The sequence below is a fragment of the Thermomyces lanuginosus genome (assembly GCF_041956635.1).
Source record: "Thermomyces lanuginosus strain ATCC 200065 unplaced genomic scaffold VTN49scaffold_35, whole genome shotgun sequence".
Lineage (NCBI taxonomy): Eukaryota > Fungi > Ascomycota > Eurotiomycetes > Eurotiales > Trichocomaceae > Thermomyces > Thermomyces lanuginosus.
The window spans coordinates 221,629-237,781 of record NW_027192369.1 but is presented as its reverse complement, the minus strand read 5'-3'; the positions used below and the strand labels follow the sequence as shown (position 1 = coordinate 237,781).

The following is a 16,153-nucleotide window of genomic DNA, read 5'->3' as shown; positions in this document are numbered from 1 at the left end:
TTTTTGGCGGAACGAACGATTAAACGAACGATTTCAGACAGAAACGTTTTTGGAGTCGGCCCTATTTTATCGTTCAAGTCGGAACGACGATCAAATAATGAATTATAAAAAAAAAAATAGGTACGGCACAACAGGCAGTGTGGGAACTTTCGAGCGGTTTTGAGCTAAGCGCTTTGACGACAATCGCGACACTCGATTCAGTTCCCTCTCGTCGTCGCGTATAGAATTACCTTCAAGGAGCTGACTCTGACGTTCCTAGCCACAAAAATGAAGGAGCAAAGCGCTCTTTTGTTGGACAGCAGCTTCAGGACTATATATAATAAGGGGGAATCCTGGCGGTTACAACCGGACGGCCCTATCCGGCGTGCTCGATGATGAACACATGACCTTCGAGATGCGCCCACGCGGAGAAGGCCCTTGTCTGCGACGTAACCGGGGGTTGGGGCCGCGGTTCGAGATTCAGACTGGTAGTGAAGCTTGGCTGTGGAAGGTGGTGTACTCTGGAGAAATCCGAAACTACGCCTCCGCAGCGATGGTTGTGGTGTGGTTGCGTTGTAGAAGTCGCGCGGCAAGGGATACCCTCTTGATTACACGAAGCTGCCAGATGGCTGTTAGATAGTGTAGATCGACGGGACGAACTGCTGGGATCTGAACACAAGACTGAACCGGCGGCGGTTCATGATGCACGACCCATGCTCGTGCTCGGCTAGGCCGAGACTCTATCTTTGCGCTAAGTTAAATTAGGAAGTACTGGAGAAATAGGCTTAGGTAAGCGGCATTTCAATTTATCATCACGTGATGATAAGATCTAGAAAATTTCCCCGTCTCAAAGCAAGGTACAATTTCTCGCCCATGTCGAAAGACCGCGGCGATTGAACCGCGTTGCCGGGAAATGCTCTGCTAAAACCTTAATTGGGACAGTTAGTTGGGCAATAGATAGCCCAATTCAATAAATCGCCACTATGGCACCGTCCGCAACAAACACCGAATGGACCGTCGGATTCGATGTCCTCCGACGTGAAAAGCTCTTCCGCAATCCTCCCAAAGATCGAACCGCCTGGCCAAGCTTGGAGGAAGCGATTCGGCCGCATGTTGACTCCTTCAATGCGCTGTTTGGCGAGAGCAAGATCATTGAACATGCTCTCCACGACATCGGTACCAAGACCTTCCTAGATGGGGAAAATGAGACCCCAGAGCAAAGGCGAATACGCAAGGCGGAGGGTCGTTTGCCGCCGCAGCGAAATCGCCTGAACGTGCGCATTCGGGAAGTCTTCTTGGAAAAGGCTATGCTCCCGCAGACAAACAAATTTAGCGTGCGCAATCGTGAAATCTACCCGTCCGAGTGTCGAGAACGGCATGTCACCTACCGAGGACGACTCCGAGTTAGGTTAGAGTGGCAGGTTAACAATGGAGAGTGGAAGGAATCTATTCGGGAACTTGGCCAGGCTCCATTGATGCTCCGAGTATGTCCTTTACTGTTGTATTAACGTTGTGATGCTGACCGGCACGCTGCTAGACCAACAGATGCCACCTTGAGAATCTCACCCCACAGCAATTGGTGGACCACAAGGAGGAGGCCGAAGAGCTGGGAGGATATTTTATCGTCAACGGAAATGAAAAGCTCATCCGAATGCTGATCATGCCCAAGCGCAACTACCCGATGGCCATTGTCCGTTCGTCATTCGCCAGACGCGGGAAGGGATACACCAAGTACGGTGTCCAAATACGCTCCGTCAGACCTGATCAGACATCCCAGACCAATGTTCTGCACTATCTCAGCGATGGGAACATCATATTTCGGTTCTCATGGCGGAAGAACGAATACTTGGTGCCGGTCATGATGATTCTCAAGGCTCTGGTAGAAACTAATGACCGGGAAATCTTCGAAGGCATCGTTGGTGGCGTGTCATCAAAGGGTCTCAAGAACACCTTCGTGACGGACCGAGTAGAACTCTTGTTGCGCACATACAAGGGCTATAACCTCCATGGTCGATCAGAGACAAGGGCATTCCTGGGTTCCAAGTTCCGCCCATCCTTGGATTGCCCGGCGGACATGTCGAATGAAGATGTCGGGACGGAGTTTCTCCGTAAGATCGTGCTGCCGCACCTGGGCAATCAGAATGTCACCCCGGCACAGGATCACGACAAGTTCAAGCTGATCCTGTTCATGATCCGAAAGCTCTACGCTTTGGTTGCGGGCGACTGTGCGCCAGACAATCCAGATGCTGTCTCGAACCAGGAGGTCCTCCTAGGCGGGTTTCTCTACGGCATGATTCTCAAGGAGCGACTAGAGGAATGGCTGCGATCGTTTGGACCGCTTTGTCGGGAATGGGGGAGAAATGGCGGCAAGTTCACCGATCCAGCATTCGAAAAGGACTTTTTGGCCAAAATCGTCAAACGGTCCAATGAAAACATTGGGGGTGCTCTAGAATACTTTTTGTCGACCGGCAACCTCGTCAGTCCGACAGGTCTTGATTTGCAGCAAACGGCCGGTTTCACCGTCGTTGCTGAGAAGATCAATTTTTATCGATTCATCAGTCACTTCCGGATGATCCATCGAGGCAGCTTCTTCGCACAGTTGAAGACCACGGCAGTGCGAAAGTTGCTGCCAGAAAGCTGGGGCTTCCTATGCCCAGTCCACACACCTGATGGTGCTCCTTGTGGTTTGTTGAATCATCTGGCCCACAAGTGTCTGATTGCAACGAGTGATCTGGACGTTTCGCATCTTCCACGAGTGCTGGCGCAGCTGGGGGTGCACTCAGAAGCGTCAGCTGCAATCGACGAGAGCGTTGTCGTCCAATTAAACGGACGGATCATTGGATACTGTAGTCCTAAACAAGCGAAGTTGATTGCGGATACCCTGCGCTTCTGGAAAGTCGAAGGCTCGCACAATATTCCCCGATCGCTTGAGATCGGTTACGTTCCCAATTCCCACGGCGGTCAGTACCCAGGCATCTACATGTTCTCGCACCCGGCTCGGATGTATCGTCCGGTCAAGTACCTTCCCTTGGATAAGCTGGACTACGTCGGGCCGTTTGAGCAACCGTTTATGGAGATTGCCTGCCTACCGGAAGACGTTGTAGCAGGTGTTACGACGCATATTGAGTTTACTCCCACAAACATCCTGTCCATCCTGGCCAACATGACGCCATTCTCGGACAACAACCAGTCGCCGCGAAACATGTATCAGTGCCAGATGAGCAAACAGACGATGGGTACTCCAGGTACGGCGATCGCCTACCGGACGGACAACAAGCTGTACCGACTCCAGACGGGACAGACACCGATTGTGCGGCCACCTCTGTACAACACGTATGGACTGGACAATTATCCGAATGGAACCAATGCAATTGTTGCTATTATTTCCTACACAGGCTACGATATGGATGATGCCATGATCATCAACAAATCGTCACACGAGCGCGGATTCGGGTACGGAACAATCTACAAGACCAAGTTATACACATTGGATGAGAAAGAGTCGCGACGCAGCAAGTCCAAGCGCGAAATCACAAAGCTCTTTGGTTTCGCGCCTGGAACGGAGATCAGACCAGAGTGGCGCAATACACTCGACGAGGACGGTCTGCCTCACATTGGCGCCAAAATCAAGGAGGGTAGCCTCGTTGCCGCCTGGCACACTGTTCGATACGACCCGGCCAGCGATTCGTACGTCAACGTTGACGGGCAGACACACTTTCTTAAGTACAAGGACCAGGAGGAGGGATATATTGACAGCGTCCGGCTCGTTGGGGCTGAGACCGGCACGGAACCGTTACAAGCTATCAGCGTCAAGTTCCGCGTACCGCGGAAGCCCATCATCGGTGACAAGTTCTCCTCACGACATGGACAAAAGGGTGTCTGCTCGCAGCTGTGGCCGGCAGTTGACATGCCGTTTTCCGAGAGCGGTATCCAGCCAGACCTGATCATCAACCCGCACGCGTTCCCGTCTCGTAAGTCATCCAAAACAAACCCAAAATGGCATGGCTAACATTGTGTCCAGGAATGACAATCGCACAAATCATCGAGTCCATGGCCGGCAAAGCCGGCGCCCTCCACGGCATCCCCCAGGACTCAACTCCCTTCCAATTCACCGAAGACTACACCGCGGCGGACTACTTTGGCGAGCAGCTCCGTAAGGCTGGCTACAACTACCACGGCAACGAGCCGATGTATAGCGGAATCACGGGGCGGGAGTTTGCGGCGGACATCTTCATTGGCGTTGTCCACTACCAGCGTCTGCGGCACATGGTCAACGACAAGTTCCAGGTGCGTACCACGGGTCCCGTCAACGCCATCACGGGCCAGCCCGTCAAGGGCCGTTCCAAGGGCGGTGGCATTCGTGTCGGTGAAATGGAGCGCGACTCGTTGCTCGCCCACGGCGCGGCGCATCTCCTGCAGGACCGTCTCATGAACTGCTCCGACGCGCAGCGCGCATGGATCTGCCGTGACTGTGGCTCGTTCCTCCCGACACAGGTCACAATATCCTCTCTTTATGCTTCCTCCTCCACAAGGTCGAGTGGCAACCCCGGTGCTCTTGCGGCTGCTGCAAAGGCCCTCCCGAATCAGACGTCTGCCACAGCGGCACCCAGTGGAATTGGTGCCCTGGGTGGTGTTAACGGCATCGTCCGCTGCCGACGCTGTGCCCGGGAGGCGGTCTTCGATGACTCGCGTGCCGACGTCTGGGAAGATGGACATGGGAAACGGTTCGTTGGTGGCGACAATGTCACTATGGTCGCGGTGCCGGGTGTGTTGAGGTATCTGGATGTTGAGTTGGCGGCGATGGGCATTCGAATGAGGTTCAAGGTGGACAATTGATCAAGTGGCGTCGTGGATGATTAATATGTTCTGTTCAGCATGGCCCTTTGTCTGTGTTTTGGATGAGTTTGCTTGTTGCATAGGTATAGTTTAGGAGTACATAGCATGAGACAGCTTTCTAGTATAGTTTACCCTCGACTTATGAACTGATGGTATGAGTGTCGAATCATCATTCCAATTCAAACCATCGTCTAATAGGGTAATTATCATCATTGCAAAAGAAGTTAATTTGATTACACCTCCGCGGTGACATTCGTAAACTCGCCCTTCTCAAGCTTCGTCTTCCAGAAGATCGGATCCGTATCGTCGAACCCATGATGAACCCACCCTTCTTCCATGACATGGTAGATGTTGATGTAACCACCAGAGTAAGCGTCACGGTGCGTGGCGGCAAGGATACTGCGGCGGGCGAGCTGCAGCGCCTCTTCGGTTGTGAGGTCGTAGCGGTACTCGGCGTCGAGGACGCCGTAGGCAAAGGTCTGGCCCGAGCCGACACAGAAGAGGTTCCCGGAGAGACGGGTTCCTTCGGAGTCGATGTAGTAGAGAGCCGGTCCTTCTTGGGGGGTCACCTAAATCACTCCGTTAGCTCATGCACTGTTTCGGGAAGGGAAGATATACACACCCCTGCCAGCATCGTGCCCATGCCCAAACCCATGTTCTTGTAAGCAAACGTCAGATTGGCCAGGATCTTCGACGCGGCCGCAACGGTGATCCGTCGCTTATTGCGCAGTTCTAAAACCAAGTCAGCAATCAAAAACAATCCCCCAATAACATGACCCAAGGATTCCCACCATGAAGAGCGCATTGTTCGGAAAGATACCGCAGCCAGTATTGGCAGTCCTACAAACATGCTCATTAAGCTTCCTTATTCGGGACTTCCAGTCAATGCACACTTACAGCAGCAGTCCCGGCCATAGTGCCCAACAAACCCGGCACCGGACCTTTCACTTTCTCCACGTCCAGGTTCAACTGCGACACAGGAATGACCTTCTTGACAGTCTGGCTAGCAATCCATGACCCTGCCGTGGCGCGCGAATCCGTCGCGACGATCTATACGCACCCCTTATTAGCAATGTTGACCTCCGTAGGAGACAAGTACAAGGCATACAATCCCATGCTGAAATCGAAACGCAAGCGTCGTCGTTCCGTGAACGAGCTTGATCGGCGCACTGGCGTTTGAATGGTCGTCGGTCAGGGCTCGGAGGAAAGAGGAGGGCTGTGTATATACTCCTCGTCAGTAATCTAGCCATCGTTTCACACACAGAAAAGAGCGAGTATCACTCACGTTCTCCAGCGGCGGAAGATCGAACTTCAAAGACAGCGGAGGTGTGCACTCTGTGTACTCTCGCTGGGATTCCTCCGGGAACGCCTCATTTTCAAGCGATGGACGAGCGTATCGAGCGACTATTGTGTCCATTCTGCAAATCTAACAATCGGATCTTCGAGAAATAATGGTACAATGTGAAAAGGAAACGGGTTGAATTGATAAGAGCTCCTCAACTCGTAAGCTCCAAGCTCGCGTCACAGCTGGCGGCCTAGGTCACGTGATTCAATGGCGGCCCTGGTCAATAATGGAGTTTGCATAGCGGAAAGTTTTTGGTTCATCGCAGGATGATTCGCAAGAGAACTGCATTCAATTCATACTATTACATACAATGCAGGTCGTAATCGCATATTCTGTCAATTACTGATTATACTCCTCGGTCCCCTCGGCTTCTCCATTCCGGGTGTTCTGTTCCGCTTCTTCTCTGCCTTCAGTTCGACCCGACGCTTCTCCCTCCCTCTTGTCAGGAGCAGTGTCCCTGGGCATCACAGTTGTGTCTACGCCGGTAGTGTTTGTCGATACCGGCTCGTATGACGGCTCCCACACGCGCAGGTCGGCTTCCGCGTCGTTCAAAACCCCACGGGCTTCAGCTGCACTCTCGTACTCTTGCCTGGAGTCTCCCGGCACCACTGGCGTGTCATCCAAGATGTTCAACAGCCGGCGAGCATGTTTGGCTAAGATTGCTTGCTTTTCAGCTCGCTCGATGACAGCCGCCAAGTGAATGTCAAAGGCTTCCTTGAATTTTTGACGAGTCTGCACTTTGTTAGTTAGGATAGAGGATCAGAAATGTCGGAGAATACTCACCACATTGGTCAACTGTGCTTCAGCAACCAAGGTCTGAGCCTCGGCCCGCACTAGCTCTTGTTCCAAGGTCTCGATCTTTGGGTTAGTCGAATCCCTGTATTTGAGTCGCTGGATCTCATCCGCAATCTTGTTTCGATGGTCGCGCGAGGGCTGCACGGAACCCTCTGTGTTGCGAATCTGCTTCAGCACTGTGCGCGCATCCTCCAGATTTTGGGCAAAGATGTCTTCCTGCTCGCCCATCTCGGCTAACAACACTCCCAGTTTGTCAGAAATATCCGAAATGCCCTCGTCGCCCGTAGATTCGCCCCATTCCGATAGCTGGGATGCGACCGAAACCCTCTCGCGGGCGGCAGATTCGTACGCCCCGATGATGAGGTTCTCATTTTTTATGATTTTGAACAATTTCTTGCTCAACTCCGGCTGCTGGAATCCACGCAACGTGGTCATAGTGAATCGATGGCGAGTGGTGCCACGATCTGCCCGGCCATTGTGCCGGGGCCTAATGGAAAGAGTGTTCCTAGAAAATCAGCTTTCATAGATGGGAGTATTGGGCGAGCTCACATCATTTGTTTGTACTGATGTGCAGGGTACTGTTCGAATTTGATAAGGATGGTCAAGACAAGGTATTAGCAGGGTTGTCCTTTCCGCCAGTTCCGTTTCTTTTGAGTCAGCCACGTGACTATATCGAGTTTCGTCTCTCTCAAAGATGCTACGAATCACAGTCTCATAATGCGAATATTCCGTGTCGTTTTCTCTCTCCCAGGGCTTCTCGACCCTCTCGCGAAGCAGATGCTGACTTTGTTGAGCTGCCACTGGAGTGACGTCATGGCTACATGCTCGTCCGTTGCTTCTTGGAACGCTAAACCGTATACGGAAACTGCAGACTCGGATGCGTACTTGGAGTCGCCTGCATCCACGAGCCATATACGAGAATGCGTTGATGAATCGGACATGGGTTAGATTCAAAACATGGATTGCAAGAGATTGAGAAATCGGACTGAAAGGAATGATCAAGCCGAAATGAAATACACTCAGAGACGAACATAAAAAATGCTCCCGTGACCGGGGTATCCTGACTCGAGGAAATCACATGAGAACCAAGCACAACGTCGACACAGGAACAGCAGAATGAAATACCGAAACGAGCAACTAGGACAAAGCCAAAAGAGATGACAAATGAGCGACCACAAATTCCAGTTCAGTAGCCCCTACACTCAGCATATCTCGGCCACCGTTCCTCAATGTACCGGGGCAGCCACGCGACCCGCGAAGCATCATCCGAGTCGTAGCAAATGCTGCGGCGGCGGGAGGAGCAACGCTCGACGGGGATGATCTCCCACGACGACCTGCGCCTGATCCATCTTCTGACGACGGTGACGGAGCGCGTACGACGCGGGGGTGGGCACGGAGGAGGCGGCGGTGGATAGCATGAGCGACAACGACAGACGACTTCGCAGTCGCAGCAACAGTCCGGCTGGGGAGATAGAGAGCGGTAGGTGCGCCGGGTGCGACGGACGACGCGGATCGATTCGATCCCGTCGTCCTCGCAGAGGAGGTAACACATCGCGCTTCCCAGTTGCTCAGTCGATGGATGTGGTAAGTTTCAGAAGAAGAAGAAGAAAAAAAAAGAGAAGAAATTGGTTGTTGTTCCCTTTTCCCATGCAGGATGTCATGGGATAGATATAGTCAGGACCAACTAGTCAGCAAGATCGAAGAACGCAGAGAGAGAAAGAGAAGAAACTGGCTGATCATGGTCATCTATGTGAAGTGTGTGCGCCTATATGACCTCTACCTTCAATTCTAGCACCTTTAACAATAACCGTTCGTATCTGTGGCAAGCAATTGAACAAAGCCACAGCACGAGTTAACCATCATACTGTGGGTGTTAATGATGTCCTAGTCACTGCTGAAATCTACCTCGTGGATTGAATGCTACTGTTTGCTCTCTTCTGAGAACAAAATGACCTGCTAGTCTGATCATGTGCAACTAGGGCTTGAACACCTGTGGCTGTGTCTCTCTCCTGTTGTGGAAAGACGTGAGATCCAGGCTTTTTCGAAAGGGCGGCTAGAATAAGATGCGGCTACGGGGCTTCCGGCTGTGGATTCCCGCGGAATCTGCATGGTTCATGCAGAGCCATTAAGCTTTGTCCAAAATATGGGAGCCGCTGATGAGATGGAAGAGGTTGGCAATATCATCAGGCTGTAGGACCAGTACTTGTCTGGCTGCCATTTCAACTTAGGAACCATGATAAAGTATTACCCTAGTACCTGATCACTCGGCGAGATTATCCAGATCTTCTGATTATCTCACCGGATCAGGTACCGTTCTCATCGGCTTTAGGTGTTGCTATCCAGAGGACTCCATATGATTCATCTATATGAGTGACAATCTCACGTGCCTGCTGATCGTGACTGGCAGCTAACCCTAACCCTAGGCGTGCTACGAGGTCAAGGCGGCGGTTAATTTCCTTCTAGCACTTTCTGCATGCAGTAAACACTTTACTGGATGACATGCTTTGATTATTACTGGTTGGTTCGTAGATTTAATATACTTCGGGAGCTTATCTGAACGCAAGTGGCCATCACATGCAGGAACCCATGTCACCTTTCATGCGATCAACATGTGGCGCAGACTTGGCTAACCCTAATCCAGCATCAGTCAGTACGGAATACATCAACCTCAATTCAAGGCAGACCATACCTCGAGCGCCTTGTGTTATGAAACTCATCACGACTTATTCCTGCAAATCAAAATTACAACCAGGGAATCGTTGACGATGGCGATGGCATGCATGGAAAGTACTAGAGAGTGTCGAGCAGCTCAGAGCACATATCTGAAAGCAGGCCCATAATTTTCCTCCGCCACTGGCTGCCCCTTGCCATTTTGCTGCTCTTCCTTCGGCCCATACTTTTTATCGAGTTGGCGGTTTTCCCAGACCAGCAACGTCCGGAGACTCAGTGCCAAGAATGCTACGAAAAACATGAATGCGGCGCAGATCGCCTGGCCCTTGACATATCGTGGTCCGTCACTATCTGGGAAAATGTTCGTACCCAGGAATGGACCGCATTGGCCGACGAGGTTAAGAATGACTGTGGCCATTCCGCGGCGAGTATCGGAGCCTTGATTGTCTAGAGGAACGGAAGTCAGAATAGATCGATCACGGGGTCACAGTAGGCAGCACTTACTCAACACCCAAGGGAGAATGTTCGCGATTGCCGGGAAGACTCCACAGGAAGCGAGAAAGGCGCCAAAATACCGCACACCAACGGGTTTGCAGGCCGCAAGCAGAACGTAGCCAATGGCGCCGGTCGTAGCTAGGCCAGCAACCATGAATCCGCGCTGTCCAAACCGATCCGCAATGTAGGTCGTCGCAACCGTCACAAGAAATGAGGCAAAGTAGGGTGGTGCGGACAACCCTTGGGCATTGATGGCGGTGAAGCCCATGTCCCTGAGAATTGTGGGAAGAAACACGGGCAGAGACGAGTAGCTGACGTTGCAGCTGAAATACATGAGCTATTCCGACAGTCAGTGCTTGAATATTTTTGCACGCTGGAGCTGCTATGGGCGTACCGCAGTGAACCATGCTTTGGCGTCCAACAGGGTCAACCCAATATCTTTCCAGACGATCCTATTATTCCTCTTTTCCTCGCCGGAGCGTCGCAGACCACGCTGCCTGGCGACTTCTCGCTCCTCTTCGGTAAGGAATTTGGCATCCACTGGCGAGTCTGGCAGGAAAAACCATGCCAGCACAGCCGCAACGATTGACGGTAGACCCTCAACGAGGAACAACAGCCGCCAGCTGGCCAGTTTCGGATGACCAGACGTGATTCCATATGCGAGCGCTCCGGCAAAAGTGCTCGCCAACGGAGCAGCAGAGACGAACAAGCCGCATCGCAAGCCTAGCTCATGACGACGATAGAAGAACGAGAGCAGGTAGGGGATGCCAGGGCCAAATCCAGCCTCGAACGCACCGAGCAAGAATCGCAGCGCCATCATGCCGCTCCAGTTCTGAGCAGCGGCCATGCAAGTTGATACGAGACCCCTGGCAAAGTATGTTAGCAATGGGATCCTTGATGGGGTGGCTGAGCTCTGAGAGTTGATACCAGCCAAACACAGTGATGGCGGCCCATTGATGTGGCTTCATGGCCTTCCACATCAGAGCCTGGAACTCGAACAGGGTGTAGGATATGTAGAATATTGTCAGGAGCCAGGCATAGCTATGAGAATTGAGGTTGAGGTCCGTCTCCATTCCGGCGATTTTCGCATTTCTACCAAAAGTTAGGATACAGATCCGCACGCAGCAATGAAACAAGGTGAATACCCGATGTTGCTCCGATCCAAGAACGACAGTAGGACTTATCGCCGCCATCGTTAGTTCAGAAACAGTCAGAACTCTACCAGCATGATTGAACGTACAGAGAAATGCCGTGAGAGTGGGTATGCGTAGGTCCAGCTTCCTCACTACCCGCTTCTCAATCTCCGGATCAATGGTAGTGACCACAGAGGCCACCGCGGCCGTCTTTTCTTTGTCTTCATACGGCGCGGGTGGCGCCTCTGTCGCCGGTTGGGTATTGATCTCGCCGCGATCCTCCATTGTGCTTCGGCTATGGCGTTGGTCAACAGGGGTAAGGTGTGCACGTCTCTAAACACCAAGCAAGGGAGGTTTCAAGGTCCGAACTGAAGATGTCAGCCCCGAGGCTATGATGGATTTAAGCTTCCCCGCATACGTTCCTCGATTTCATATGCCGATCAACTATAATGAAAGCCAAGTCCAACGGCGCACAAAGAGTAGGTCAAGACTTTATATTAGGCCCTTTCGCACTCCCGGGCTCTCAGTTCCCCTGCTGCGTTCCCCGGACATATTACGGGAGTACACATGTTTAAAATTGTCTATAATTAGTGGCAAAATAGCCAGGTCGTTGGTGATACAAGACGTTGTTTTGGTTTTTAAATGTCCTCCATGAGTCGATCAGCCTCGGCGTCATCTCCGACCCCTACTACCGAAGACGGTACTTCGTAAATCAGCATGAAAGTCCATGTTGAGTAATTGCTAGGTAGATCATATTGTGCTTCTCATTGCGGAGGTGTGGACGGGCCATCAAAGATATTTAAATAAATGAAGGCGATGCCCAATCAGTGGCGGATAACCAACTTGGAGCATATGGAATACACAACACGGAGAAACACTCGGGCATTGCACCAATCTCCATGGTACTATGTACTCAGTTGGCCACAAGGATCGGCAGACCGGATATGTATTCATTAATACCAGTTCTTGAATGAGCAGTTAATTAAGATCAGTGAATTGTCTATGCCGAAAAGCTTGTATCCGTCGCGGCTGGATCGCAGCATATTGCGCAGCTGTATCCACAACGCGGACGGCGTGCAATTTTATTGTGGTCGCGGAGTTCTGCACTGTTTTGTCTCTAGACCATCGGAGGCAGTTGGGCTGGCTCGGAGCTGGTCCGATTAGGTAAGCACCACTAGTTAACTAGTTACACCTCAGGCAGAAACTTCACTAGTGGCTCCAATGGCGTCCCCGATTCCGCTCAACTTTTCGGCTTCCGCTTTGGTGTAGGTACAAGGAGCTGTTGATCGCGTCGCGTTTGGAGAAAAGCTCTGCGTCTTCAGCGCATTGTACCCGCTCCCACGCCGTCTTGATTTCGACTTTTGCGACTACGGCCTGTGATTCTGCGACGCTGATCACAGAGGATCATTACATCAGGACGGCATCATGAATGACCCTGCTTCTGGGATACCTCCCCAACTGGTGTGTATTTGAGTCGTGCCATATTTATTGCTGGCAGTTTTGCGCGCAAGGCTAACTGGAAGTCTCTAGCTACCACATCTGCACCTCGTTTCACGAGCGCGCTATCCCACCGTCCATGCGCTGCCCACCGAGACCGTCGTTGAATATCTGCTGTCCGCGCCCAAGGTCGTTCGGGAACTCCAGCCGGTGCACTGGACTTTTCTGGACGGGCCGCAGGACGGAACTTGCTTGCTGACATGGCAGCCTCTGAACCACCTCGGCACCACGTTTGCCAGTGATGGCTACGTCTGGGCCGATGTCGAGCAAGTATTTACGTTCGAAGTCAGAGGCTATGTATGTGATCTCGCTCGCGCGCGCCGGGAAAAGTTGGTTGATGTTGGCTAACCAAGGCATTCCGATTCTAGACCGTTGAAATGTCGCTTCAAAGAAGCGGCTATCATCCACCGAATGAGACCGTCGCTACTCACTCGCGCCGTCGCTATCGCCTCTTGCCCCCCAAAGTTCCCAATCCCAATCTTCCCCCAGTTGATCCTTCTCTCTACATTGTGCACTACTCGCGCGCCGCTCAGAATGACCACATACCCGCCCAGCGGATTCCTATCACCCCCGCCATTCAAACGGTTCTTGCACAGAGGCGGATGCTACAAGGCCAGGCGCAATTAGTACGAAAAGATTTCATGCTTCATGATCGTAACAACTGGCCCTCTATTCCGTTCCCACCGCAGATGGGACCGCAAGGCTTTGCACAACCCCAGCCATTCTACGGAAATGCCATGCCTGGTCGCCCCGGCCAGCCTCCTGTTTATTATCCTCCTCACCAGCCTGCCGGGCAGCCTGCAAAAGCTGGTCGCGGTCATCGCCCCTCGGTGGCTGCTGCCACTGCTGATTTTGCTCTTGAGGATGAGGAAGTGTCAACAGGGGACATGCTGGACCATCTCACTCCGCGTGAGATTAGCAAGATGCGGTATCAACAGCATCATGAATGGATGGAGGAGATTTTTGCATCTCCTTTTCGGATCAATCAGATCATCCCCGTGGATCTCGGTTTGGGGAGAAAAGGCGAGTTGGAGGAGTTAACTGCCGGATTTTTCGATGCTCCGGTTGCGCCCGGCCACACAAAGGATGACAAGAATGAGCCTCGCCAGCCACCCAAGATTGAGCCAGCCAAGGCAGAGGAGTTTGCAGACCGGGTAGCGAAGAAAGTGTCGGACATGACTGCTGAAATAGAGAAGATGAAAAAGCGACATGCCAGGCGCATGAACAAAATTTCGCGACTAACCATCTTGAAGAATGCAGAGCTCCGCTTGCGCGACGCGGCAGCAGATCCAAACAGCAAGGGACCTGAAATTTGGAGATTGGAGGGACGCATTGATACTTCTCCCCCTGAGGAGGAAGGCCCGCGGGATGACTTCTCGCTGCGGCCGGCGCAATACAAGGTGGACGATGTGGTCAAAGAGCTTCAGCAGTCCTACGGGCGCAATATCGCATTGGAGCCGAACATTTCTTGTGTTGAGAAAGGCGGACTCCTTGAGCGCATTGAACCGGAAACAGATGCACTCATGGATACAAGTCTACTCGATCAATTTGTCGCCTCGACGACGCCCACACCTGGGCACGGTACGTCCGGTGCGGGCGCCACTGGCACTGGCCTTGGAGATGGTGACACAGAGATGGGCGGAACATCGAACCTGCCTGCTCCGGCGCAGACGACCCAGGGTGAGACGGGGGGTGACTGGGTAATGGTCAACGATGGGACGAACAACAACGCTCAGGCCAGCGATAAGCCTGCCGCTGAGACCACAGATAACAATGCTACGGGCCTGGAGACGAGCAACTTTGATGATGCGACGAATTTCACCAACATGGACTCAGCGGGTGATGCCCTGGCCGCATACGAGGCGCAGAATGACGGCCTGGATATACCCGAGCTCGAAAACTCGGCGTTTGGCGATGCGTTCCATGCACCGGACCACCATGACGTGCCAGCACACCATCATGAAGAGGACGAGATATCGTGAGCTGTACCTTTTTAGAAGTAACTAACTAGACTCGGCTATTCACGTTTTGTTCTGTATTGTACTTTACACGGCCTTTGACGATCTGACCTTGGACTTTTTGGAGCTTGGACTGGCATGGGGATCTTTGTTTCATGAATGATACCTGATCCTTCTTTTTGGTTCGATGATTTGTCCCCGGGGTATTCGCATCATCGCAGTCGCTTCCGAGTAGTTCCAACTGGTTGTCAAGATCCCAATTGTCGTCCAGCCTGTCTCCGGATCGACCTAGCTTCGCCCATCTTTGGTTCCGTGCTCCCGACGGCCGAACTTTGGCCGACTCGGATGGCTTTAAAGAAGAGCCGCGATTCCTCAGGAAACTCTAGCTTTACTTGTTCTGCGGCTTAACCAAGCTTCGAACATGGATGACTCACGACCCATCATGCGCCGAGCTTATGTGGAAGATGCCAAGACTTACTTCTCCATTAATAATCTGATTGACCAATCATATTACGTGCGATTGGATGATCGGCCAGATTTGGCTAACCAATTGGCGTCACTTGGGACTGGAGCCCTACGTTTGGATCCTGCACCGTAATTACAGCGTAAGCGAGTTACCAAACCTTGGGATCGGTCGGTGCGCTCTTGGTGACGAGTCTAGCTTCGCCGTTCTCTCCGAGGCAGCCTATCAAAATCGATTCGGGGTCTCAAAGTCACGAACGCTAACGTTAAACGGTAACCGAGGCTTTGGTAGGATTCGGCAGGGGTGTGGATTTGCAGTATGCACAAACAAAAAGGTCCGCAAGCTCAGGTCGAACTGAGGTAAGCGAGCATGTGCTTTCCTTTGTAGTTTGTTACCCTGTCCAGAGGAATTTAATTTACGCATTTCGTTGTGACATAACCTTAGCTAGCATGACCTAAGTTCGCCCCATTCCAGAGCCCTTTTTTGTCCCGTCTGACTGGACTTCTCAAAACACCAGAAGCCACAACAGGGCGCCGTCACCTGTGGCCAGTGCACAACCACAGCTGACTTGGGCTTGATCCACATGCCACGCGCTGGCCCAAACGTCCCATAGACCCCCATCGCACTAAAAACCCTTAGCTTGGTCAATGGTTCGCCCTGTTGGTGACTTGGTCGATCCCTGCGTAACTCAAAACAGTCAATTCCTATTTCTGACAGCCTGACTTGCAGGTGCGTGCCCTCTTCGGGGTCTCGGGAATCGTGGGGGTATGTTTGAAGTGCATTGCCTAGTTTCTGCGAATCCATCCAGTCGGGAATACGGATTTGCGGTCTTGATGCTCCATTCCGTGCCGTCCTGGCATGTTCGGAGGACGTTGGCCCGTGGCTAAAATGGCGTCGTTGGCGTCATTGTTGAGCATAACTAGGCTAAACCGGCTCGATCATTGCTGGCCAGGTAGTGTTTCGATTTGAAATTGAGGAATGT

General features: G+C 52.3%; 5 protein-coding genes across 5 annotated transcripts; 2 read left to right on the top strand and 3 right to left on the bottom strand.

Moving 5' to 3' along the window:
- Positions 1-962: 962 nt before the first annotated feature.
- VTN49DRAFT_5531 (uncharacterized protein) lies at positions 963-4,815 on the top strand (the record flags this gene model as incomplete). Its single annotated transcript, XM_069413599.1, has 3 exons — positions 963-1,463; positions 1,517-3,950; positions 4,001-4,815. The coding sequence occupies 3 exons, from the start codon at positions 963-965 to the stop codon at positions 4,813-4,815; spliced, it is 3,750 nt and encodes a 1,249-aa protein (XP_069266254.1).
- A 233-nt stretch (positions 4,816-5,048) lies between these two features.
- VTN49DRAFT_5530 (uncharacterized protein) lies at positions 5,049-6,232 on the bottom strand (the record flags this gene model as incomplete). The annotated part of the gene is made up of 6 exons (XM_069413598.1): positions 5,049-5,384; positions 5,438-5,547; positions 5,607-5,655; positions 5,713-5,865; positions 5,924-6,031; positions 6,101-6,232. The coding sequence occupies 6 exons, from the start codon at positions 6,230-6,232 to the stop codon at positions 5,049-5,051; spliced, it is 888 nt and encodes a 295-aa protein (XP_069266253.1).
- Positions 6,233-6,499: 267 nt separating this feature from the next.
- Positions 6,500-7,509, bottom strand: VTN49DRAFT_5529 (uncharacterized protein; the record flags this gene model as incomplete). Its single annotated transcript, XM_069413596.1, has 3 exons — positions 6,500-6,892; positions 6,944-7,460; positions 7,505-7,509. 3 exons carry the CDS (start codon positions 7,507-7,509, stop codon positions 6,500-6,502), a joined length of 915 nt encoding a protein of 304 aa, XP_069266252.1.
- A 2,255-nt stretch (positions 7,510-9,764) lies between these two features.
- Positions 9,765-11,538, bottom strand: VTN49DRAFT_5528 (uncharacterized protein; the record flags this gene model as incomplete). The annotated part of the gene is made up of 6 exons (XM_069413595.1): positions 9,765-10,072; positions 10,130-10,457; positions 10,515-10,986; positions 11,048-11,212; positions 11,266-11,299; positions 11,361-11,538. The coding sequence occupies 6 exons, from the start codon at positions 11,536-11,538 to the stop codon at positions 9,765-9,767; spliced, it is 1,485 nt and encodes a 494-aa protein (XP_069266251.1).
- A 1,140-nt stretch (positions 11,539-12,678) lies between these two features.
- Positions 12,679-14,732, top strand: VTN49DRAFT_5527 (uncharacterized protein; the record flags this gene model as incomplete). Its single annotated transcript, XM_069413594.1, has 3 exons — positions 12,679-12,714; positions 12,784-13,047; positions 13,119-14,732. The coding sequence occupies 3 exons, from the start codon at positions 12,679-12,681 to the stop codon at positions 14,730-14,732; spliced, it is 1,914 nt and encodes a 637-aa protein (XP_069266250.1).
- Positions 14,733-16,153: the final 1,421 nt, after the last annotated feature.